A 26,460-nucleotide genomic window follows, 5' to 3' on the forward strand; every position below is an offset into this window, starting at 1 on the left:
TTTACCCGCTGTTCTTTACCTGTTTCTGGTGGCTCTTTCTGGAGATCCCGGAGTATCTGAACATGGCTCATCCCGCTCCTCACATAGCTTTCCTGGCTGTGATGAAAGCCATGGGCTTGGCAGGGTACAGTCACAGCTGAGGGTGCTCTGTAAGACAAGGGAAAAAAAGACAAGTGAAAAAAAGACAAGTGAAAGTGACGATGCTTTAGAGAATGAGAAGAATGTCTTATAAGATCTAAGTATGTGCGTAAAACTAAGCATATATTAAAATACAAGGGCATTGGCTTCGTTGGAGTCCCCGTAACATGGGGCGGAGATGGACACCATCTGCAGGTTTTCTGCTATCAGGTTTGTGGTTTAATGCCAGATCAACTTCCCTCCCTCACCAAGATAATGTGAAACCAGACCCCTGTTAGAGAGTTTCTAGAGCTGGTTGGAAAAGCACAAAAAACTTAAGAAATGTAGCTTTTAAAAACTTCACCATAAAAATACTTCCAGTCGATCAAATGAAAAGTGAAAGAGGTCAGTTTTGTTCTATTTTTTCTTTCCCCCTATTCTGCTTGCTTTCTTTGCTTTTATGAAGGAAATAATAAAGCAGAAATATAGACGCCAAGGAAAGGGAAATGTAGGAGCCTGGGAAACTGGGAATAAAACTGCTCTTATTTTCCTTTCAAAACAGAGAAAGTCTGCAACACTTGAAAAATGACTGAAGAGTCATGTTGAAGAAAGGACCATTTTTTCATTGTCTAAAAATCAGTAGCCACATTAATTTCAGAAATACCACAAGATGAGGTAACTTTTGTCTAGCTGAATATAGTGAGCCAAAGCAGCCATAGGGGGAAAATAAGTAAAGAAAACCTCCTGACCGTTTCCTTTGAAGTGTAACAATCACTTCAGTTGCTCATCAGGTTTACAAGTGCTTATAAATTTTTGGTTTTTGGAGAAATCAAATACAGAACAATTTAAAATAAATTCTGTTGCAGAGTTCTTATAAATGTCATGTGCAAAACACCCTCGGTCCCAGATTTCAAAGGACTGGCAGTAAGAAATAGGAGCTGGCTAAAAAGGAGGAATTAACAACTTGAATAATATATGTGACAGAAAGAAAGAAAGTTGACCCTTATTGTAAAAACATTCTGAAATGAAGATTTCTGTGTTACGTTTATTTATTTTCTAAGTGAATATCTTCTATACATAGAGATGGAGTGAAATACCCAGTGTGCGGTCCTTTTATGTGCAGTTCCACATGGTTTAGGTGGGCGTGTTTCCGTCTCTAGCAGTTACACGTGTGTATGTTGCAGTTAGCGCGTGCTGCAGCCTTAATCTTCATGTACCAGGTATTCTATGAATGAACACAGCATTCTTCGCATGGTCTACACATATTCATACGTAAGTATGAATACATATTCCACGTGAATACATAAAGCACCTTTGAATCTTTCAAACCCTGGGGATACACAGCACTCTCCAGAACAGGACAGTACTTATAAATAAGAGCAGTACTTCTTGCTTTATTCCTTGAGCAGAGGCAGGAGCAAGTGTGCCTCGGCGTCTTCTAGAGCGGAGCTGGTGCCTGGCAGGTGGGTCCCTCTGGCTGTGGGGAGGGATGAGGTTCCCCAGCGGTGCCTGGGAGGGAGAGGAGTTGCTTTCCCAGCTGCGGCGGGGAACTGGGGACCAGCACAGCAGCCTGTGCCACTGGGGCTGTCTCCTGCCACCCAATTTTGGGGAGTATTGGACCTTGCGGGGAGCCCTGTGCTGTTTCAGGTCAACAATTTGTGTATCATCTTAAAACCTGTTGTGTGCATGGAGGGCACGGCCCAGTTCTGTGGGCTCCAGGGAGCGGTCAAAGGTTGAATCCTGCACAGGGAGAGGAAAATGTGCCAGAGAACAGGCAAGTGCTCATTTCTTGTTTGCAGCTACCAATTTCAGATAGGAAGATGGGGCAAGTCAAAGTCTTAGATTAGACCTGCTCCAAAATTGGGTGGACTTGCAAAGCAAACCTGTCTGAAGGGGATGGGATCTGCCCTTAGTGACAGCCACAGCTCACTGGAAAATGAGCAATATTACCATTGCCAGCTGGGGTTTTCTTTTCTCCAAGACTCACAGTGACAGGACCCGCTGCACCACCCACGCTTCACAGCAGGGTCAAGCACCAGCAGCTCTCACTTTACAGAGCAAGGGTGGTCCAAATCCCCAGCTTTTGCAAAACCTCCCACTATCTGCCTTCTACTGCAGCTCCCGAGACATGGTTTGTATAAATACAGTTTGCTAAACATGTCAAAATCAATCCGAGTGAATGATGCTGTGTAATTTTGCGACAGTTTCCTACCCAGGAACCATATCATAACTTTCCTAACAAGACATGATGCATAAACTCAGCAGGGCAAATATTACCACCTTTTTTCAGTCTGAGTAACACTTACTAACAGGTTTATTTCTGGAGAGAGGCAACTACTGTCCCATGAATTTTTTAAACTAATATCGGAGCTTCCGTGCTACTCCTACGTGTCATGAAGTACCCTGCAGATGCTCAGAAGATGCATATATGTCACTGTTTTTTTTCTTCCCCCTTTCCATCGAGCGTAATTTGGCATATATTTCACAAACGTCTATGCTGCTTGGCATGTTCTAAATTAGTAATGAGAAGGCACTATTCTTCTGATTGCAGCATTCCTAGTGATGGCAGTGATCAAGTAAATGACTCTAACCCCATGTCAGGATGGCTTTTAAGGCAGGGAAATGGTGACATGAATAAGGAATAGGTGTGAAATTAGTAACGTAATCATTCAATGGAAATAAAAAACATGATGTTGGTATGAATTAGAGCTCTGGCTCATTTCTCACAGAGGTCTCGTGTTTCCACTCTGGTTAAATTTAAGGAATTTTGGGTCAGGTCTTCTCAGTGAGAGAGGGAAGTCTGCTGGTTTATAACGTCTAGACAGCTGCCAAGGTATATCAATAAGTGCCCAATTATTTCCCCTTCCCCTTTTCTGTGGGCTTTGTCCGCCTTGTGACTTGTGCTGCTCAGACCTGTGGTTAGGAAGGAGACAGCTTTTGACACATGGGGTGCTAATCCGGGCCAAGCCATGGCCGAGAAGCTCCAGTGACAACCTGGAAGGTTTAGCTACTCTGGGTTTCCATCGTGGCACACAGACCAACTGCTGAACACCCAAAAACCTGGAATCCAGTGCTCTTCCTTCCCAGTGCCCTTCTCAGTGCCTCTGGGACAGCGCGTGTTCGTTTTAACTCATCTGCATTTTGGGCAAAAAGGGAGCAATTGCACTAGGCTACCTAAGGTTTCCTGTTTCATTTGTAGATCTTTTCCTGCCTGCACTCTGCAGTGGATCATTAATATTTCAGGTTTATTTTCCATTCGGCTACGTGCCTGCAGTACACAGCTGATTCTAGCATGAAAAATTCACAGCAAATTACAGCTAGCCGGAGGTGCGGTGATTGCCGGATGAGTCAGGCCCAGGGTCCCACTGCGGTTTCTCTCTCTCCACCTCTCCCCTTTTTGGGGTGCTGGGCTGCCGCAGTCTACTCGGACCTGTGCAGGGTTATTTGTTTTCCTTTGCAGGGCTTCAGCAGAGGGATTGTCAAACAAAGATCAATCTCATCAGAGCAGTGTGTCAGTAGATTGTGTATTAAGAGATGTGGTGGCACCAGAGGTTTTTAATATACGCTTTAGTATTGTTACTGCAAGTCATTCTTGCTATTGTAGCCTGGAAAAGATTAACACAGGCCCCTTTGTGTGGGCTAGTATAAATGCACAAAAAGGAGAATGGGAACTGGAAAGGTACTGATGCCCAGCATGGAGGTTAGATAACTGGTCCCAATAGGGTTCAGCTCAAAAATGGGCTTGGGCTTTAAAAGCTGAGGCAGATGGGGAGAGGCAAGAGCAGCCAATGTCCTTGTTTTGAACATGCAAAGCTGAAGGACAAGGAACTTTAGGCTGGAATTGGGTTTCCAGGTGAGTGAGCGTAACATGCTGGGTGTGCTAAAGATGCTGAACTCTTGTGAAAAGCCAACCCTTGATTGCAGCTGCTCAGTGCCAAAAAATCTGACCACTGGTGTGGGAGTCAGTCGGGTGGCACCTTCTGAGGATTGAAGAGGGACTGTTGCCTTGAAATCTGGCTTGAAGCTCCATGAGCAATGTCACCAAGGCAGTGGGAATCTTCTCGGTGTTCTCAGGTGTGTGTGTTGGGAGTGAAGGTGGCGTAAGCAGAGAATGGGGAGGGGTGGAATTAGATGCCTGCAGCAAAGTGTGTAGGTGCTCAGTCGGTGTCTCTGAAGGGGGTGAATCACGTTTATCTGTTTCAGTACCTTGACTGGGAGACTACGCTATATTTCTTTGTTTTTTCCTCTGTTCAAGTCATCTCATGGGTTTTCTACTGTTATGAAGCCTCATCACGGAATGGGGCTGGGTAGCAGGGATTTTTGGATAAGCTAATTCATAAAACATGTTTAGCAATTCACTGCAGCACTTTAACGGGATGTACCCACTGATGGGATTCAGGGACATGTGTCTCAGTGAGAGATGCAAAAAACGACATGGAAAATACATTACTCCAGTGCAGTTAAGGACACGAAAAAAATAGATTCAGCGTATGGCAGAGAACGGCTCATTTCTCCCTCCATGCACGAACAGATGTAAGAGAGACATCTTTTCTGTATCTGCAGCACAGAGTAAGCACACCTGAGCTCTGTCCTCACCTTGCTAAAAAATTCTCCAGTCTTTCACAACAGTTTTTGACTGCTAAAGGGGGATGCCTCCATTTCTGAAGTCCTGCTAAAGTTGTGTTATTCTCTTCATTTATCTAGTTTCTTGGTGCTGTGCGCTCTTACCTATTTTGTCAGGCATGTGACTAAGGTTTCCCCCTGGTCCTGGGTGCAATGGCTTAGACCGATCCCATGGAAACTGCTTTCTCTTTTTTAATAGCTCTTGCAGACACATTTGTCAATATTTCAGCCTCTACTTTTTTTCCACTAGACCTTCTAAAGGCTGGGGCCATGCATTATGTGGAATTATTTATGGATCTAATGTCAGTAAAAGCCTGTTAATATCGGTGCCACTTTTCTGAAGACTGCTTTAAAGTGATCTGGGGGCCAGGGCAATTGCTGGCAAGCCGACAGCCCCCCCTGCTCCTTTCCCAGGGCCTTCCATTTCCTCGGCACCAGAGGAAGATTAGAAGCATCCAGCAATGCCGTGCTCGGGAAGTTATCAATAACCTGCTGATTAAGGACTGGCACTTCTCAACCACTGGTAAATAACACTAAGTAGCTGATGGCTGAGGTCCACATTTGCTGATATTATCAGCCAGTGGCAAAGGCCGTCATGGTAAGAGCCATTTCTTTCATAGCACTGGAAAGCCACCGTTAGGTCCCGTTGGATGGCAGACAGGCAGTAAGGTCTGAATTCTTAGGGTCTGTCACCTAGGGAATCTTCAATATTGCCATGAACTTTCACTCATTTGCACATCAGTGGATTCAACTTGCAGCCTTTTATTCACTTATTTATTGAGATGGTAATGATTTATGCGGTGCTATGAGGCTATGAAAGATCTGCTAGCGTAAGGAAGCAAAAGGGGAAGAAAATTCTTCATTTCAAGTTACAAGTGACATTTATGATTACTTTTGATAAGGGTAGGACAACATTTTGTTTTCTGGTCAGTAAAACCTTAGTCAATGAGGGCTGCCTCTTGCTGTGTAGAGCTTAAAGCATGTACTGTCTGTGGCATCATGTTTGAAGGGCTGGGTTTTGCCTATTTATTAGTTGTCTGGTGCCTCTGTGTCTGAAAATCGGAATGTGCTCCAATCTCCCCACTCTTCCTGGCTGATGGCGTCCTTGTTAATGTCTCCCGAATCTATAGCCCAAGGTCAGAGGATGCAGTAAATTCAGAATTGATTCGTTTGAGGTGATAGCAGTCACCCGATAGCAAGCAGGAGAAACTTCTTTTCCATGCCCCATTGCCCTCTAATGGCCAGTGTTGAATTTGCACAGCAAAGTGGCCAATTCCGAGGGCCAGATAGGAGCTACTGAGGAAATCGGCATCTTGTGATGGTCCAGTGTGTGCCTTATTTTCAAGAACCCCCCCCCAGAATTGTTCACAGTGAAGATTGGTTTGGGGGTGCAAAGAGCAAAAGGTGTACTCTCTCTTGGTAGTACCATTCCGCAGAGAGAGACGGATGGAGAGAAAGGAGGGATGAGAGAGGGTGGTAAATTCAGAGATTGAAAAGAAACAGGAAAAAAGAAAAAGCAGATATTTTTGTTTCTCCATGGATTAAGGGGCAATGGAGGAGTGGAGCGATCACTTGTAAATAACAGAACACGCCCAAACCAGTGGTAAATTGCATTGCTTTTGGGCTGGGAGCAAGACAAGGGTCTGGCACATGGTTCCTGCATGGCAAATGCGAATTCAGGCAGTGTCACTTCACTGGTGGTGACCGCACTGTGCCAAAATCCCTTCTGTGTCTTGCTGCGTGAAGCCAGCAGGTGGGCTTGCTGCTCTGCTGCACCGCGTGTGTGTGGCAAATCACCGCGTGTGTGTGGCTAAGCAAGGGGCCCTCAACCAGGAATAAGGGAACAGCTGGACCCGGATCAAACTATTGCAAGTCGGTGACAAGTGTGAGACCACAGAGGGAAATGCATCTGATGAGGTACATCCTCTGGGGTTAGGTCCTGCAGGCTCTTGGCAATTGGAGTGCTGAAGATGGCTTCGGTTTTCTTGGGTTCACTTCCCTCTTGCAGTGGAGGCTTTTTAACGGTAGATGTCACGTTTGCCTAACGGAACAATAGGTTGTACCTACAGAGGAGCCCTTTTGTGCAAGGCCTGGCTGGAACGCCAGAACGTGTGTTCTGTCGCAGGAGATACTATTGCCTGTCGTATGGATGCTGGAGCTGTGAAAAGCTGTAAATCATAAACTGCTATAGGTGTATGCTCTTATATATTTTCCTGCTGCTGAAGATGGGTGCTTGGTCTCACTACACTCTGCTCAGGGTACAGACTTGGCTTACTGAAAGCGTTCAGATGTTGAGGTTTGAGCCCGTACGGGTCAGACAGGGCTCTGGCATTCTGCAGGAGAAAGAAAGCGCAAGCTCCGTGTTTGGGAGTTGAGTCGTAGGTAATTAAGAAAAAGCAAGTCTCCAGCCTTTAGCTTGCTACAAATCCCTATATCCTTGGAAAATTCTTGAGTGCTCACAAAGTGGAAAAGGTTGGAAACCATGAAGAAGTAGCTTTTAAGGTGGCAGAAAAACTGTGATGTAGTATCTCGTCAACCCTTATTATAAATTTAATTCAGCTTTGCTGGCTAACTTGGCATGATTTGCAATACCTGTGAATGATCTTTTTGGTCCAAATTGGGAATTTTAGGGATGTGGCAATATTACAAATGATCCCACTTTACACTATTGTCAAGTGTTGATCTTTAAAAAAGAAAACAACTACCCCTGGTTTAGATAGAATACTTTTAATACAGAAATCTTTCTAAATACATTAATTACAGTTCATAAAAAATAAGTTCTGAATCTTTACACCACAGTCAAATACAGATAGATTAAAATTCATTTCTGACTCAAATAAAGAAGCAATTATCCAAAGTGCAAGAAAACTATCATCTTCCAATAAAAATCTATCCTAAAATAAAAAACAACTCACCTCACTCATCAAACTGAAGACTGTAATTTCATCACATCTGTGTTTTGCAGAGCATACAGTACTTGATTGGCAACCTCAAAGCAAGCCTAGCCCAAAAGAAGAAATTTGGGTTTCTTAGATGCATTTCTGTATCAGACGGTGGATCTGCGGCGTGCAGCTGCAGTAACAGTCACGGTAAACACCAGGGCTCTGCATTTGAAAAGTGAGTGTACAGTGATGTGCTCAGTGCCAGGACAAGATTACGCGGATCGGGATTTCAGCAGGTGTGAGCTGGTTTGCGAGCTCGAGTGGAAGGTTTTGGGCCCTCTGAGGATTGGGCTTTTTTAAAAGTCCTTATGGGCCCTGGTCAGAAGCAAGTACAGGTAAAGGTTCGTATGGACAATGCTGGCCTGAGGTCTCAGATCTTGTTCTGGTATTTGGCAGCCCTGTGGTCTTCTCCAGCAAAGCCACTATGCCCAAGGGCTGGAAACTGCCTTCCTGAGCCATGGTGCAATCGCTTCGGATCTGTGTTCTGATGTTGATCTTGATCCAAACCCAAATCCAGTTTAAACTGGAACCTCTATAAAATCTTGAGTACTTTGGGTCCAGGGTAATTTTGTTTCTCTCTCTCTTTTTTTTTTTTTTCCTTTTCCTGGTAAAATTTTGGTTCCTTGAAAAACACTTCTGTGCACTTTAAGTTAAAAATACTGATGCCAACCGCATGAATCGTGTCAGTGCCAAGGGTAACAATGGCATCAGTGCCAGCACCCTCACTGTATTATTAACGTCAATGCCAGCAGTACCATGCAGATAGATGCCAGCAGGCCCATAGTGTCAACAGTGCTGATGCCAACAGGCCAGAACGAATGAAGAACCCCTCAGTAATAAACCGGTGTGCAAAGCCTCACGCCGCGGTGCTGTCCCATAATAACAAACCCCTGTGCCCAGCCTAGTTCTCATTAGCAATTTTACAATAACACACCCCGGTGCAAGAGCAATTAAACGAAAACACCAAGGTGTGTATATCCTGGAAGGGAGAAATGCTTAGCTATTTTTGGAGCTGAGCGGCAAATGAAATAAAATGATTAAGGATTTTGTTGACTGCGCTTTTCTAAATGTGTCTGTCCAAGTGCAGTGGTGGCAGCTGGAGCGCTTTTTAAGCTGGCACAGCCTGAGCTTTGGGTGCACTTGCAAGCAGCAAGTGGTTTGACTCCTGCGTGCTTTGCTTTTGAGCGTATCTCCAGCTCTACCGACTCAACAGAGGAATCTTGTTTAACAGGTAATCTAAGGATTAATGAGAGGACCGAATCCAAAAGGATCTTTCCAGAATCAATGCATTTCCAGTGTATAATCTTATTATTCCAAAGCTAGTTCAGGCCTTGAGGACGCAAACTTTTCTCCAAAGGGCAGAAAGGATTTTCCTTTTTCCTGAAGGAGAAGGTCTGGTCTGTTGCTGAAGAGAGGTCTAGCAAAGATCCGGAAACATAGCAAAAAGTTTACAATTTACAAATGTATAGTAGCCATACTTTCCCTGATCTGCTCGGGCCTGTACCTAGAATAGTGGTGTAGGTGCAGGGCATCCCAGTGCAGCCACATCTTGCGGTGGTGCCCTAGGAGTTAGGATGTGTTAAGCAGCTTCCACAACTCACTCCCAGTCTACACCTCTGTGCAAGCAGTGATTCTGCTTCTTTTCCTTTTGGGCAGTAGCTTGATGTCATCACCAAAGAGTTCTTCGCTGTTTGAAAACTGAACTTTTTCTTTCAAAGCAGCTGTCAGTCGGTTGTTCTTTTATTAAAGAGAACAGGAAGACTATCTTGGTTGCCTTCGCCAAAAATGGAGGAATCAAGGGGCAAACAAATTGTCCCTGAAAATTTCAGATATCTCGATCAGCCCTACTGCAGAAGCTTCATACTCTGGGATTAATCAGAGGTTTTAAAGCCTACATGAAAAAGAGAGAGTTAAACGAATCACAGTGTGCCCGGTGCAGTTTCAACGAATTGCATCCCGAAGGAATTGCTATTCACATTTGAACTTGGGTTACCTTTGGTGGAGGTGGAGGTTTGCCTTTGGGAACTGGGAGATGAGCAGGTTTTCTCTCTGGTGCCTGTAACAAAAATGTAGTTTAACTGTCATTAGGCTTTCCTGCCCGAGCAGCTGCAGAGCCTCTGCAGACCTCAGCTGCTGCCGCTGTTATCTCGTGTATTTACTACAGTGTTTTCCTAGCAGAAAAGCTAGGGGTGAATTAGATTAATCTGTCCACATACAAGGCAGCATAATAATACACATCCACAAGGGGTATAGATCTCCTGTTTCAGAAGAGCACTGGGCTATTCTCAATGTTTAAATTCATCTGTATTGAGTATCCATGCTCAAATAGACTGTTGAGGAAGCTAAAGCTGGTCATGTATTCAAGGCGCGTGTGAGGAAAGCATCTCTAAAGACAGTGGAATTTAACTGTGTTTTTATTATTAAGCTGCTATGTGGAGTTTTTTTAATTTTTTTTTTATTTAATCCCTATCCATCATTCTTTAGGCAGGCAGTACCATGCAATTATGTTGCTAGTGTGAAGATGGTTTCTACATCCTTGGATCAGGTGGGCAGGGGGCTCAGGTGCTGAGGTGGTAGATATTTTCTGATAGTCACTTGCAGTGCAGATGAAAGACGTGAAAAGTTGTAGGGTTATACTTACAAAAATCGCTTCTGTGTGAGAAGATGTTGGTTTGGTAGAAGGAACAGGAGGCGGGGGACCTTTAGGCCTTATGGCAGGCTGTAAAAGAAGAGAATATAAACCATATTGACTCTATATACAGATTGCGTATGTGTGCATCCACATCTTCCCATGGGAATGTGCAGGCTTGCGTTCTATGTGAAAAGTGCTTTAATAAGGGTAAAAGGATGCATTCTTTTCAGAAGTAGGGATGCTTTATGCTATCTGGCCCTGAGAGAACATGCAGAGATTTCCCCAGCCGTTGGGATCAGATTGTCATTGCGGGTCTCCACCATGGCGTGAACTGTTTGTGCTGTCTTCCCCAAAGCAAAGGAATTCTCTAGAAATACTTACACTTTGGCGCTGTGGTTTGTTCTCCTGCGGTGGAGGTACAGGAAGGAGAAGTTTCTTATCGTTCATCTGAAAACAGGGAGCAGTTAAATTGGATGGACCCCTTACGTGGTGCGTCTTTACTGCAGACATTACTCAGGGACTCAGTGCCATGTGCTTTCCCCACTCCCTCCCCATGCTGGGATTCACAGCACCGTCCTCTCAGCCTGACAAGTGTTTTGAAGCCCTTGTGGAAGTGCAGCACACTTTGGCTGATGAGTTTTGCTGTTTCAGCCCCTCGGTTATGGTCCCAGGGAGACTACAGCCGACCCAGCACCTCCCCGCTCTTACCTTCTGGGCAGGTACAGCCAGGACAGGGTGTTCTCTGCATCTTTGTTCTTGATCCACAAAGACTTGGTTTGTGGCTCCAGGTCCCCTTCTGGTCTGGCAGCTAGGCAAATATTACATATGACTGTAAATCTTACCCTGACTGAAGTAAAAATACCTGCTGAATTTGAATGCCTGCCGTACTCCTATTGGTGTGTTATACAGCCAAGTCCTCTCTTTATTTCTTCGTCTCTCCCTCTTATTTTAATTATTTAGGATTAATCTTGAGAGGGACAGTTTCAAGTCTTCAGTTCTCTCCCAACTATGGGATTTCTGAAACAGCTCAACAAAGGTCATGGACCAACTTCCTTGGCTTTTCAGTGTCTAATTCCCTCCACCCCCATTGAAAACCCCAGCTTAAAACCTATCCAGAAATTGCATGGCTTTAGGGTCTTTTTTTTTTTTTTCCCCCTCATTGGGGGTAAGCATTTTACCTTTTCTTGAATACTTGGAAGCGGATAAGTAACACTGCTGTAGTTGCTGTGACAGCGAGGACAATCAGCACACCAGCAACAATAGCGAAGGCTGTCAGGGAGAGAGAACACAAGTTGCTATTTCCTAAAAGACCCACTATTACTAAGCAGTTTCCCATCATGACCATTGTCAAAGTAATTTTTTTTTACAAGGTCTAGACCCACTATTGCTCGAGCTTATGGCTGCTTCTCCTCCCACACGTGATGATGGAAAGGAATGTATTCCTGCCATTTTTGCCATATTTGAAAATGGTGGTTATTGCCTGAGCCGGCCTTGGGTTAAACAAACCTAGCCCTTTCTGTCCGTCCTCAAAGATTGCTTCATTGTCATTCCTCTCCTCTTTCTCAAAGGGTGTTACCCAAACCTGGGTGCAGGCCTTTGGCGTTGTATACAAATAAGGCTTCACAATTTTCCTTCAACAAAGCTATTCTAAAGCCTCAACCAAGCCATGATGTTGAGAGCTGATGGTGCTCTAGTGAGTGTCGAGAGAGGACAAAAATATTTTCATAAGAAAAACTTAATTACTTTTTTCCCCCAGACACATGGAAATGTTTATGCAAAGTATTTTCCCTCAGAGGCAGATCAGTTAAAGGCCAGCTCCATGCAGATGATAAAGAAATGAACTTGCCCGCCTCCCTCGCAGCAAAACCTCTGGGAGCTTGCCTCCACTCAAATTTAAGCGAGCTGTTATGGTGTGCCTGTTATCTCAGGGTGGAGAAAGGAAAAGCCTGCTACTCTAAATAATCTCCTGGGTGTAACACTTCTGTCAGGTTAGAAAGAAAAATGACTTGCTCCAGTCACTCATATGAGCTGCAGATGAGCAGAAATCAGAGACCTGGATATGCAATATTTGCCAAGAAACAGCGTGGCACCCAGTGCAAGCTAGGGCTGTTCCACTGGAGTTAAAGTAGCTCGTTTCAGCCAGCCGATGACAGTACCCAGTGTGTGGCCATGCAGCACTTACTGGTCACTGCCGAGGAGCTGTCGCAGGTTGGTGGTGCCCATCCTTCTTCACACTGGCATTGCAACTCGTGGTCGCACACCTAGGGAAGCACAAAGCCAGGAATATCTTCAGGTTGGAAGTACGAGTGAAGCTGTGGTCTCATAAAGTGTCAGTGGCTCTGGATCAGGGTCCTGCTAAGCTTATTGCAGCTGGGTCTGGAAATCTCTCGTTTTACTTGGACTAAAATTTAGCACAGAGAGTAGCAGTTTTGCACAGGAAAGGACAGGCCTGACTGTCTGCTATCGTGTGCCTTTGGCAGGTGTTTCTGCAGCAAAAGCTCCAGTAGAAGGCACAAAGCAGCAGAGTTCATCTTTACATCTGTACGTCTCTGAGTGCTCAAATAAGAGCATCCCCAAACAGAAGATTGCCTGAAAGAGAATAGCTATGATACCATGGCTCAGAGGCAGGGCCAGACACAGAATCCGTCTCATGATCGTGGCAAAAATACCGATACTGATCAGGTTAGATTTGCGTTCATAAAAATACAGGAAGCTTCTGACTCCACAACTTAAGTCCAAGTGACTTAAATACTGTCATCAATAAGGACTGTAGCTGATGTGCAAAATTTTCTTGGCTTTTAAATTTTTTTAAAGTTAATAGCATCAAATGCTCATATCTTACAGCATGTCCAGTACACTTGGCAGAACAGTTGGTTGATCTAAAGACATCTTCGGCATAGACACATTCTCCTTTGCTGCACACCTGAAATGTACAGGGCAAATGTTAACGAAGTGATTTATAGCTTTCAGAACATGCAAAGCTTGCACATTATTGTGTAGAGTGGTGAAGAGCAAGAGGAGGCGTAGAAACAGGTCTGCAGATCACTTGAACCTACATTAGGAGCTTGATATGTGGATATAATTTTCCATTTGACCTTTGGGTATTTTATAGCAAAGGGGGGTGACAAAGATGTACAGACATCACTGTTTCCAACCCTCTTCCATCCTTCATCCTCCCCCCTCCAGTCCCCCAAGTAGAAATATATCGCAAAGAAACTGGAAATAGCACTCAGTGATGCCTAGCACATCTGTTATGTAAATAATTAAAAATAGTAATATATGTATGATCTTTTAAACCTTCATGCAAAGGTCTGTTTCTACTTGTATTTGGGTTGGTAAAAAATACCAAGGCAGCAGTCAAGCGTAAGGCATCAGAATGGCAGCAGTTCCTCTTTGCTTTGCGACTGATTTGTGACAGATGTAAGGCAGAAAGTATGGCAAATCAGACCAGCAGAAGTTTAGTGTCCACTTCAGTCTTCCCTTTTTAAAATCTTTCTTCTCTGATAAAAGACCTAACGATATAAGCAAGACTGAAAGAGGGGGAAAAATACGGAGAAAAGCCATTTTCTACTAACCATTCCATTCCCACACTTCGTTCCATCACGAATCATCCCTATGTCTTCTCCTCCATTTCCAGGAAAACTTGCTTTGCAGGACTCGAAAGTCACCAGGTTCCCATCCCGAGGCATCTCATTCCCCCCAGTACAGAACAACTTTCCGCACATTACATCTCTGGAAAGAGAACAAGAGCTGCTAGAACAAGGACATGGCACAACAGAACTATCTGAGCTGGTCTCTCCTCCAGCCTGAATTTGTTGTGTCCCTACAGGAACTGAAAAAAAAAAAAAGTAAAAATAGTTGCAGAAAGGACTTCAGTTTTGTGGTGTTTTCAGGTCGGTTTGTGACTAGAAGGTGGCGACTTCTTAATTCCTCGTGGGCTTATTTGCAGAAATGAGTGTTTAACTGACCTGTCCTCAACTTCTGAGGTTCACCTGAGGTTCATCTTCCCTATCCAAAAATCCTCTCCCCGTGCTTACCTGCGCCCACATGCACACACAGGCAGTCACCCTCGCAAGGAGGCTCACACCTCTCTATGTACACACTTGCTCTTTCTCAGACTGATCCCAAGATTTGAAACCAGTTTTCTTAGCATTGTCTTTACCACAGTATTGAAACTGAACAAGAGACACATGGACATATATGCCATGTAAAATAGCACACTCTTTGCTTCTGTCTCTTAATTCGAATAGGAGTGGTCTCTCTTCCCAAATCCCAGCAAATTCTGTAATACAGTGCTTACTTTTTTTTACACGGGACGTGACTACCTTTTTCTTTTCGGCAGTATCCATAATATAACCCTTTCGTGTTCATCTGGTAACAGGAAGCTGCAGCTTCAGTAGCCTCTGTGAAAGAGGAGAATGCAATGGCATTACTTTAAATTCTCTGCGCATGAAAAATAATAATATTCAATTTCTTTTCCCTGTTTAAGAAATGGCCTTTCCCAGTGAAGTTGCCCATGGGCCTAAATGACTCTGGTACTTCATGCATTAATTCTGCAATGTCATTTGTTATTGTGTACACACAGCAGGACCCATCCTGTGCGTTCTCTCTCTGTCCAGTACAAACCTACAGACCTGGTGTAGGAGAGGGGACACAGTCAGAAGTGGAGATGGTTTAGGACTGGGGAGAGTGTAAGCCATCTTCAGAAACATAAAGGCATGCTAAATTTGGACATCTAAATACAGACGTTTCCTCTTCCTATCAAGCAAAGAATACTCACTCAGCTCCATTCCAAAGTTATCTTAAAAGCATTGTGCAAAAGAGGAATACGCGGACCACTTCCCATTTCTCTAGAAATACATTGCATTGTATGGTCTGGGCTTCAGCTCATGTGATGATAATCTCTTACAGTGTAAATATAAAAATAATAATAATATAGTGTATACTACAAACTAGAACTCATTTATATAGATGTACTGTTCCTGATTTACAAAAGGATGACTTGATGATGTGCTAGTAGACAAAGCCTACCACTGTCTCTCTCCTTAGACCTAGGCAACCTTATTTTTCAATGCCAGCTGGTACTCACCTGGTCCGAAAGCAGCTTTGCACTGGTCTTCTAGAGTGGGACAGTCTCCCATGTAGCAATAGCCTTTGCCGTAGTTGCAGGAATGTCCGTTCACACGGAATCGGTCCTCTGGGCAATTTGCAGAAAAGCCGGTGCACATCTCGGCCAGGTCACAGTCATGCCTGACTGCTCGGCACACAGCTCCTGGCTTTTTATACTGAAGGAAGAGAAAGCAATACCACGTGTAACACGGTGCTCTTCCTTGCCATTTAAAAATCACAGCGAACTAGAGGGATAAAATTAGGGGAGACAAATCCCATCCTCACTGTACAAGTTGCATGAGGGGCCAGATCCGTATCTAATTTAAAGTTGGTTTTGTCAATTGACAAGATTTTTGCCTGGTTGTGCCTCAGCTTTTCTTTCCAGGAGAAAGTGGGTAATCAAAATGCTCATTTATCCAGGATGTTGAAAGATTTAAGTCAATTGATAGTTTTGGTGTAGTATGGGATGGACAAAGTGCGCTTGTCATTACAGTGCTATGTCAGGAATTACAAAGAGGGTCGGTTCTTTTGAGAGGTGTATTTCTGCTTTATCACGGGGGGGGAAAAAACCCAAACCCTAGAAAATATAGAGATTAAAAGGTGTCTTACTTGGCAGTTTTCACAGCACTCTCCTTGTGCACATATGGAACCTGCTGTCAGTTTGCACGTCTCGGGGTCGCAGCACTCATTTGTGCACTCCTGTGAGAGAATCGGCAGTCAGAGCTCTGGTCCCCTGCTTCAGGGCTCGCTCCCTCTGTTCTGGGTTCTCAACGAGCCACCCTGTACTTGGTTATTGAGGGAGGGAGGGAGGGATGTGAACCCTGGACCTGCGCTTTGCTTTTCTGAACAGCATTTTCACTAGAAGCTACGCCAGCCATTGGGAGTGAGCAGATAAAGAATACAAAGTGTGTTTGATTATGAAAGTGCTGATGGAAGTCGAGCAGGGAACTTGCTTACTTCTGATGAGATGGTTTCGTACGTGTGGCTTTTCCCCATTCTCAGTTCCTCTCTGAACACAGCAGGACAAACCATGTAGGCATCTTTCTCACCATTTGGCGTGCACTTTATAGGGGGGGCTACATTGCAGATCAGCAATTTGATGACCGCAGTTTCTACAGAAATATTTCAGCCAGCTTTGAACAGGCTACCTCAGGAACTAACAGAAACCTCTTTGCCTCTTCCAAGTATTATTTTATTCCCGGTTATGCAGATACCTCAGGAGTTCCACAGTCGCATTCCTCTCCTTTTTCCACAAAGCCATTTCCGCAGGACGGAGGTGCTATGATGCTGTTTTTATCTGGGATGTTCGTTAGGCATTTTGGCATGTCACTCAGCATGTATTTCTCAAAACTTTGGAGGCTGCAAGAGCTGAATTTCTTGGGGATGATAGAACTATATTGAGAAAGCAGGAGAATTTACATTAGGATTGGCATAGGTAGGGAAAAGCAATACCCTTTACAAAAGAAATGAAACAAGTGACCGTGCCCCTAAACTACTGGGTGCAACCATTTTTCCATATACATATGTCATTGTAAGGAAGAAATGACTGGTGGTTTAATGAGAAGGCCCCCACCCCACGCAAAGCCAATGCTATCCAAAAGGGACTAGAGTCTGGTTTGGTTTGGGTTTTTTTGCGGTGGTGTATCCATCTCAGCATACATTAGAAGGACACGGAATTTCCTAATTTTACTCTTCTTGTATAATTCGAATGGAATAATCCCAGGGGGCAAAAATAATTGCTACTCCATTTTGGGAACTGGCAGCTGATCCAAAGCCCATCTTGAACCACCCCGTACATTAATGCCTTTGCCTTTTTGTCCAAACTCCTACCTGACAGTATCTGTCATGATACAAACTTTATCGTGACACGTGCAGGCTCTGGTGTCGTGACTCATGCCAAGGTTGTGTCCCATCTCATGTGCCATGGTAGCTCCAACTGCAATTTCATTTCTGTTATGATCCTGTAGAGATAAGAGCAAGCTATTATTTCTATGAGTATTTTAGGAACAAGCAGGAACACCAGAGAAGCCATGCGGCTAAGAAATAGGACAATTTTTCTTGAAATGGAATTATCTTCAGTGCTATATTGATATATTGTTCAATCCGTATATGCATCTATTCCACAGTTTATGCTGGATTATATTGCAATAGCAATGAGATGATCCCACGAAGGAACATGAATAAATAGGTTTTTAAATAAACATGAGGAAGTTAGGCTGCCAAATAACAACGGAGTGTTAAGGGGAACTGAACATCTGAGACTCTCAATGCTCTCTCTGGGTACCTGTCTCTGTGCTTAGGGTAATTATGTGGGTGTGATATAATTATTACTCGTTACATCAAGGTAGCTGTTGTGTACAGCGTTGTGTGTGCACAGAAAGGCGGTTGCTGCGCTCCATCTTGGCTTTTAGCTCAGTGTTTTGTGCTGTTGGTGGGAGGGAGGAAAGGAAAAGTTCCACTCTTTTGGGTGAAATCCAGATGTATAAACAGCTGGTGGTAGTAGAAACACAGAGAGCACGAGACACAGCATACTGGTCGTACTCTTCCAGCATGGCATCGCAAATCATGCTGCTACAGAATGCATCCCCCTGCCCTAAAAAGTATTCTGGGTTTCCAGTCATGCTCGGATTTCCTTATGGTGTGGGAAAGCCAGATTTTTGTGGGGGTTGTTCCTCTTACCAACCTGGCCTCTGAAGCTGGGTGCAACAGTTGAGTTCCAGGTGTTGTTGGTAAAGTTTAGGATCTGTCTTCCTCTTTAGGCTGAAGTTTAAGTACAGTAGTTTAGGCAGCTGTAATTAAGTGGCCAAACTGATGATTTGCATTGTGACAGTCAGAACCAATTCCCCGTTCAAAACAGGGAACCTTAAGGTAGAGGCACAAAATTACTTATTTCCCTCCTTTGACTCTGTTGGAGCCTAGTACTCCAAAAACAGGTGTCGGTTTGATGTTGGCATTTAGATAACACATATACCATGCTTTGTGTGTGCTTTCTTTACTCTCTGCACTTCATTTAAAATAAAATCTCTGACTGTCAATTTCTACAGTCTAATAAAATAATGATATGAACCAGACAGAACTGAAAGCGTCGTACACCGAATAGTTTTCACAGAAGTTCTTTGCTGGTTGAGTAAAAAACATAGAAAAGGCTTTAAGACATAAAATAAACAAAAATAAATCAGACCTGAATAATACCTGCAGAATATATATCACTGCATATGGATTTTAGAAAGGCTAATCCGACTGTTGTCCCCTCAAAGTCATAGCCTCTGTGGGGAAGAAGAAAGGCAGAGTGAAATGCGATGAAGTGACCAGGAACCAAATCTGAAATCAAGTCTACCTTATTAACCAGGCTTTAAGCATATGCTCATTTCCAGCTCCCTGATTTAATACAGTATTTGAGGATGTACTTAAGACCACTGCAAATCAGAAAACAATTGAATACACTTTTCATTTTAAACTTTTACTTAAATTACGTTGCGGTTCATCAGGCTCAAAGCATCTCTTTGAGTGTAAAGAGCTTGATGAAGTGCTCTAAGCGTAGCAAAGTGCTTGGATGAATCAGGGCCATTGAACGGGAGCCAGAAGAGCGAAGTGAGCGCTGGTTTAGTTTGGCAACGTGCATTTCCCAGCTGTTAAACTTCATGTCATGGCTCCTTAGGCTGTTAGACTGCACGGCCGTCTTCGGGACACTCCACTGTTCTGTGACAGTTGAAGAGAAGGAAAAGGAGAGAGGAAAAAGAAAAGGAGAGACTGAGATGTAACAAAACTTTACATTGCCTTTTTCTGCAGGGATTCAGATAGAAAGATTAGATACTAGCAAGGAAAGGGAGCCTACATTTGTCTGTTTGTCCTAGAATTAGTACAGTCTTGTATTGGAAAGCATGAAATCCTGCTCGATATAGATGTTTCTGATGGCTTGGTCACCAATTTTTAAAGAGCAAATTCCTTTAGCATACTTGGGAATGCAAATAGGAAGCAGAGCGATACACACGTGAGTAGCTGAGCATTGTCATTTTTTTTCCTCGTTAATAAATCTGATCGGCGCCACTTTGAGAAACTGTCCAGGGTGAATCCTGCAGCACGACTCAGGAGGCATTTGTCGCCATCTGTCCAAATTTCGAGGCCAATTAAAGCCACGTAGATATTTATGGCCTTATAAACCTGCAGCAGAAAAACAGTGGTGCTGTAAAAATGAAGTAGGTTATGAAGACTTCTGAAACAAACGCTTATCCTGGTAGTTGGTTCACTTTCGTCACTTGCAATATATCTTTCACTCCAGACCTGATTTAAGCTTTTCAGGACTTTGAAGTTGCAACAAGAAATTACAAAGAAAAACAAAACGTGAAATCTTATTTTTCCCCACCAACTATAAAAATGTTTTCTGAATACTCGAAAATTCTTAAAATTCTTTAAAATACTTGAAAATTCAAGGAATATTTTGGAAGAAATTTGACTTGCAGAAGAAAACAAGAATCAAAAATGAGTTCATTCTTTTTGAAGGATTTCAATCATTCACTAAAAGCTGTTAAGAAAATATGGTATAACGCTTTCTTTAACAATAATTCATTTATAGAAATCTCATACCTGAGGACAAAGAACAAGATAATATAGAAAGATGTGTTAAGTTTGTATCATAAATTACAATGAGGTTCAGTTTTCATTCTTTCCTACATGCAATAATGAAAATTCATTATAAAAATGATAAATAATTCACTTTCTAATTAAATTCTAATAGAATTCTAATTCAGTTTCACTTTGCTGTATTTCCTCTTACCGTGTTGATGTAATTGACTATTCCAAATATCCGTTCTCTTACAGTTTTAACATCTTCCTCATACTTCTTATACTAAAAAAGTAAATACAGTATGTTAGGAAAAGGAGAGGAAAAAAGTGATTTATCAGTTAAGAAACGTCCCTCAGAATATTGCATGGCAAACCACACCACGCCTGGTCTGCATACTATCTTTTCAATGTACTATTTTATCGGACAACGTATTTCAAGATCAGGCCCTTTTAAAACGTGTATCTATGTGTAGGGTGCAGAAGAGAACAGGCACTGCAGGGCGTTTTCTGCATTTTCATTCTCTCCAGGTGGGATTTTCAAAATCAATGGCCATTAGGAAATCCTATTCCTAGCCAAAGTCTGGTAAAACACAGTGCAGCACTGTAATTTTGGTAGGAGCCCAGGGGTATGAGTAGTACCTACTTTGGAAAGCTCACCTCAAGCTGGTCAAATGAAAAAAAAAAAAAATCATTTCAGTACTCACCAAAGTATTGTCTGCAACTATGTAAACTTCCAGATACTTTTTTGCTTTCAGGTATGCTTTCATCTAAAGAAAAAATACATTTAAATGACTTTTAAAGCCTGCTTCCGTCCCAACCTTTGCAATTTCAAACCCTTGTATTAGTTATGAGGGTATTTCTTTAGCCAAGTCTTTTAGAATGGGACTGCCTGGTTTAAATGATGAAAGATAGGCTAGGTATTAAAATGATTATTAGAATGATGAAAGGTAGACTCAATATTAAGAAGTATTTAGATGTTTAAAGATGCCCATGGGCACCTATTAGTACATGCAGGAGGGCTTAACTCAGGTGATGACTCTGCAATCTCAGATCTGTGACATTTTGCGCTGGTTTTTAAGATCTGATTATGCTTTACTGTTTGCGATCACTTCTTTTCTGGAGGTGCCACCAGACAAAGCGGGACTTGTGCTACTTGCAGAGCTCTCCTACAGCCGCGATTTCTTTTCTGACATTTACTCACTGGACTGTTGCTTAAGTAGGTACTTACTTCTGGATTGTTGCTGGATTTGAAGTAGTCACTGATGGGGTCATTTGAATCTGCTTCCCAGGTATTATTGATTAGCCCACAGGTTTTTATGGACTCTTGTTCGAGGTCCTCATACTTATAGACTGCGTGTTCCTCTCTGTCTGAAGTTCCCAAGGGCTCAATAAGGTACTTCTGGCCACGGGTCTCAAAATAGCCACTAAGAAAATGAGTTAGACTGTGATCTTTTGAATCTGCAGGACTGAGTCAAGATAGCAACGTTATCCCTAAGAGCGTTTAGCCTGAGCGTACGGACCATCGCATGCACTGACGCAATGGAAGAGTTTGGCAGCATGCAGGCAGAGTGTACAATAATTTAAAAGTAGAAATCATTTAGAAGATTTGGCTGGTCAGTGAAGTCTATGAGTAGGAGACTGTCAGTCAAAAAGAAACTGGTTAAGGAATGAATTAAACTTTAGGGTTTTGTGCTAATAGAGGTGATTGAAAAGTGAATTTCAGTTCAGTGGGGAATTCAAAGATATGTTTTCATCTTTAATTGAGACGAAAAGCTGAAATATCGAAAGGAATTAAGAGCTTTGAATAATTCTGAGCAGCAAATGTCAAAATAAGCATTCTGTGTTAATGTGTAAACTCAACAAGATATGCAAGAAGTGTTCCCAAAGAAAGTCTGGGTTTTGCAAACCCTGCTAACCTCTGGGAAAATGTTATATTGCGGCTTCTCAGACTCCTCAGCTATCCTCTTGCCTTTTTATGGTATACCACTGTGTCTTCGGTGATTAGAAATGAACAGCTTCTGTTAACCGAGCTTTTCATGCAAAAGCTTGAACTTCCTGACCCTGTAGCTGCTGTAGCGCTGAAAATAACGTAGCCTTCTCTTAAGCGTCACTGGAGCTTCCTACAGCTGAGAAGCATCAGCCCTAAAGGTTTACTGTAAGCACCACCAAATTCTATGATTTATGACTGGATTTAATATGGAATTAGTCATATAAATTTATTGATGTAGATGTTTCTTTAGCTTCCACTTTATAAACTCTGAAACTGAAGTAGAAAGGTAGCTTTTTATTCCTCCCTTCTTTTCCTTTTTTTTTGGTAAACTAGTTTTCTTGTAAGCCTGAATAAAAGATAACGCCAATTCTTTACATCCTGATTATTTTTATATTGGAAAATTTATAGAGCATGCGTATTCTGCCATTGGTACCCTTTGGGAAGAAAACTTCCATCTTACCTCAGACCTTTGCACGCACTGATGCTTGCTATGGAACCAGCATCATTCTGAATGTAACCTTCATAATAACAGTGATCCTGGTTAGAAAGAAAAAATACAGTGTCAAATCGGGCCATGCCTCATTGACTGCCATGAGTTGGCTTAGATAGAGTGATTTCAGAAGACAAACTACACTAGCTACAACCTACAACTACACTGTCTGAGGAAATCTCCCGTTAGAGGAGATTCTTAAAATGAAAAAAGCTGGTGACCGTTTCCATGGTTGCTACGGTACCGTTATTGTTACCCTTCTACACAGAGTGACCCAGATTTTGACAAATCTGGCCATGGCGGGCTCTGGTCAATACACAACAGTACATGGAAATGAGAATACGCATACTCACTGCGCAAAATTAAGCATATTCTGGTGTGCTCTGCTGAATTGAGGTCCATACCAAATGATTTTATTGTGGCCAAATTTCAAGGAAACACCCTTTAATATTAACTCAACAATTAAATGCATTAACTTCAATTAGATTAAAATGCATGTATTATGTTAAGACATATGATTAGAGGACAAATTTTAATGACTTAATTGACTTGAGGATCTAAGGTCTAATGAACGCTTTTGTGTTCAAAGAGACTTCAAAGTCACTTGAGTTATTGTGGAAAATGTTAGCTATAGCATTTTCCTTAATAGGTGTCTTAAGAGAGACCTATAACAGCATCAACCTTTTGTTTTCTCAGGGATGTTTGTTTCACTTTAGCATGTATTTGTTTTCCTTCCATCAGAAGGTGCCAACTTTCTACAGTGAAAAAGACATCAAGAAAGTGAAAATTACTAGAGAAAGAAGTGGAGAATTATTTTGCGTCTTTTGAGGATACAAGAGAAACAGCTCCTGAGATTGTGATAAAGTATCCACAATGTTAGGGATTTCTAATTCAGCAAGCCGCATAGGTAGACGTGTGAGATTGTCTTTACCCAGGCGTAGGTGCTATTTGTTTTTCACAGCATCCATCCAGGGAGTGAAAGTAACTGGAGCAATCAGAAATAGCATCTTTTTTCCACCAAAAAAACCCACCCAAAAGAATTCTTTATGCCCATCTACTTCACTCAAGATCCTCCTGTTCCTGCTAAGCACTCCATGGCAAAGAATATTAGGCTTTGTATTCCAAATTACAAGTGTTAAAACACATAGCATGACATTGGACAAAAAGCTTCAGGTGAGAGCTTTGTTGAAGATAAGACCCATGAGTGCACAGTTAATTAAAAAATAAATTTAGTGACTTCCTTTGTGTCTGGATCTGAATAACTGATTTGTCATGGCTCGGAGAAACCACCTGGGGTAACCTGCAGCGCATTTGCTGTGAGCGTGGGTGGTAAGGTGAGCCAGTGAGGAAATGTGTCTTTATCTGAATCTATGATCTCACTGAGATTAGGGTGTAAAAGCCAATCATCAAGTTGCCCAGAATGAGCAAAGTCGGGAGGGCAAAGTCGGGAGGTAACAGTAGTGGAATGGCCTTGGCTCCACTCCCTTTCCTGACAAAAGACAGAAAGTCGGCTCAGACAATGTGTTTGTCCGTGAAAAGCGCTTGGTTTTTTAATGGGCAAACTGTCTGATTCTCAACGGGTGTAAATCAGTGTAGCTCTGCCCAGGTCACAGGTCGCATCTTCCCCATCCCTTCAGAGGCTTAGATGCTTAGAACCCAGATTTAAAATCTTTTCTTTCTATCTCATATGTGCTATTATCTCATGGACCCGTGAATCTCTTACAGACCTCTTCAAGACTGCAAGTATAAGGAAATCTTTTTTTTATTACCTTGATCTGAGGACTTGTTGTTATTTGTCCGACCGTCATCAGAATAGACTGTTTCGGTATAGTCTCTAGCTAATAGGTGCCTGGAAAGAGTCAAGTACAATTATTATTGAAAATAAATTGTAGTCATCCAGAAATGAGGCAATTGTGTAACACGCAAAGTATGTGGGGAATTCAAATGATTACTCAGGTTACCACCAGTATTGAAAAACTAGGGAAGCAAAGCTACGGGGTGGGGAATTCTGCCTGCTCGTAATCCTTACTCAAACAAAGGGACATTTCTAAACTAAGAAAGCAATTAAACTCTACTTATTTCGTTGGTATAAACTAATCTCCTAGCAGATCTGAAAGCAAATCTATAATTACATATGCATAAATATTACATATTGATCCTTTTTTGGCCTCCAATTTGTGTAGACATTTCCACCGCTCCACAGGGTGTGTGAAATGGCACCGTTCCGTTCGCTTCCCAGTTCACCCCGCTGATTATAAGCAGCAAAGCTCTAGGTTAGTGGGAAAGCTGCCCCATGTGTTTCACAGGTGCCCGTGCAGCCGTGTGTGTGTACGTGTGCAGCCGTGTGTGTGTACATGTGCGCCCACTAAGAGAGCCTGTGCGGAGATTACACTAACATATTTGTCCAAATTTTGCCCACAGTTTTTTTTTTTTTTTATAACTGGTCCTAGCACAAGTTCTCATCTCTGCAGTCGTTCTATCTGAACTTGATTTTTCTTTTCTGTCTAAATAAACTCAATTTTTGTACATATATTTGTACTTGAACTTTCAAAGAAGGACATCATGACTATGGAATAAATTACTGCATTTCTGCCACCGGTGGGAAAGGTGCCTTTGGGTTCTTGTTAATAGGCATTCGTGCCTTGCTCTGGAAGGCCAGATCCTGCGAGGCTCTGTGCACCCAGGCGCCCATGCAGCAGAGCGCTAAGCAGGTGCTTAAATTTAAGCCAGGGCTGTAGTCTTACTACAGCCAGCAGCAAAGCAAGTCTACATTCACATCTGTTTGGGCAACTACCCCGAACTGCCACAATCCCATTTCTTTTTAAAGAGTGGGATTTAGTATAATATAATTTCCCACACTCCCCTTCCAAATATTTAGATTAGATTAAACCAGGGGCAAACAAGTTAATTATAGTCTATATTTAACAATGACCTGACGATAGGGCTATTGTATTTACACAGCCATTAGAAAAGTACCCATTAAAGCAGACTTGTTTGATCCTATGTTAAATATTATGGTGGAGCCAGCAAGCAGAAAGTCACAACTGTGCTTTATTTGTGTCGCTCTGTACCGTTTTGGACTTTTCTTTGTGGGCTTTGTTCTGTACCAAACCCTACTGCTCCTCTATACCCTCTGGGTGGCCGGTTTGAATGCTGTTAATCTCTTCAGCCAGGGAGGCAAGCTGTCCTCGCTTTCCATTTCCATAAAGCATTTTGTTATTGACAGTATATATTAGAAGTCCAACAGCCGTAGTGTTAAGGTAGGGAGCGTTGGAAGCCAAATTATTGAGGATTATCACATTTCTTATTACTGTTTTCTATTTTTGGCCAAGACAGCCCCATTTAATGGATATTTCTCTTGTTCATCTCTGTAGTTTCTACCAGCATATAACAAATAAACATAACCCTTAGACTATCCATGGCTACAGAAAATGTGTGAAATAATACGAAAACATTGAGCATTCAGTGGATTCAGCCATTTAGGAAATAAATAGGAGAACAGAGTTAGCAGTATAGGCAAGTCACTCCATCATGGTAATGTCATATGCCTGTGTACTTATTTCACGTTACCGAAATAGTGACATGATGCTTTTTCTCCCCTCTTCTTCTCTTGTTGGAGTTTAAAGGTTGTATTTACCAAAATACCTCTGTCTTATAGGAGCCGAGTTCTGTCTCTTTGTATCCTGAATGCCCTAGAGAGCCATTTACAGTGAGGAATAACGCTCAAGGAAAAAAGTTGAACTGGACCTACTTATTTTTTTCTAGGTGCAGTATGACTTCCTCTCCATTGGCTTGGATTCCGTACTCCATTGTGTCATCATATTTTGTCTGTAAACAGATTTAAGTGTTAGAATATGGACTGTTACAATTTCTGGCCTCACTGTGAGCTGGCTGTTATTGAGTTGCCAACTGCATTCTTTTCCCTCCTCCTCCACCAAAAATAAGTGTTCTGGCAGTTAAAGAATAAGCAGGAGGTTACTCTGTTTCGTACTTT

The 26,460-nt window shown here is 42.6% G+C and overlaps 1 protein-coding gene across 1 annotated transcript in view; it reads right to left on the bottom strand.

Annotated features, from left to right (window-relative positions):
* Nucleotides 1–8,285: 8,285 nt before the first annotated feature.
* Nucleotides 8,286–26,460, bottom strand: part of LOC141733447 (zinc metalloproteinase-disintegrin-like ohanin) — a 21,614-nt gene continuing 3,439 nt past the window's right edge. Inside the window, 23 exon segments of the mRNA XM_074563805.1 lie at nt 8,286–9,573; nt 9,676–9,738; nt 10,324–10,401; nt 10,696–10,761; nt 11,023–11,122; nt 11,493–11,583; nt 12,497–12,575; nt 13,157–13,237; nt 13,890–14,046; nt 14,615–14,717; nt 15,404–15,599; nt 16,033–16,122; nt 16,638–16,815; nt 17,254–17,384; nt 18,605–18,689; nt 19,415–19,584; nt 20,198–20,269; nt 20,691–20,753; nt 21,215–21,410; nt 22,437–22,513; nt 24,236–24,262; nt 24,264–24,315; nt 26,218–26,294. Coding sequence (XP_074419906.1) covers nt 9,541–9,573; nt 9,676–9,738; nt 10,324–10,401; nt 10,696–10,761; nt 11,023–11,122; nt 11,493–11,583; nt 12,497–12,575; nt 13,157–13,237; nt 13,890–14,046; nt 14,615–14,717; nt 15,404–15,599; nt 16,033–16,122; nt 16,638–16,815; nt 17,254–17,384; nt 18,605–18,689; nt 19,415–19,584; nt 20,198–20,269; nt 20,691–20,753; nt 21,215–21,410; nt 22,437–22,513; nt 24,236–24,262; nt 24,264–24,315; nt 26,218–26,294 — 2,265 coding nt within the window. The 3' untranslated portion in view covers nt 8,286–9,540.

This window comes from Larus michahellis, chromosome 20, assembly GCF_964199755.1.
Source record: "Larus michahellis chromosome 20, bLarMic1.1, whole genome shotgun sequence".
In the NCBI taxonomy this organism is placed as follows: Eukaryota; Metazoa; Chordata; class Aves; order Charadriiformes; family Laridae; genus Larus; species Larus michahellis.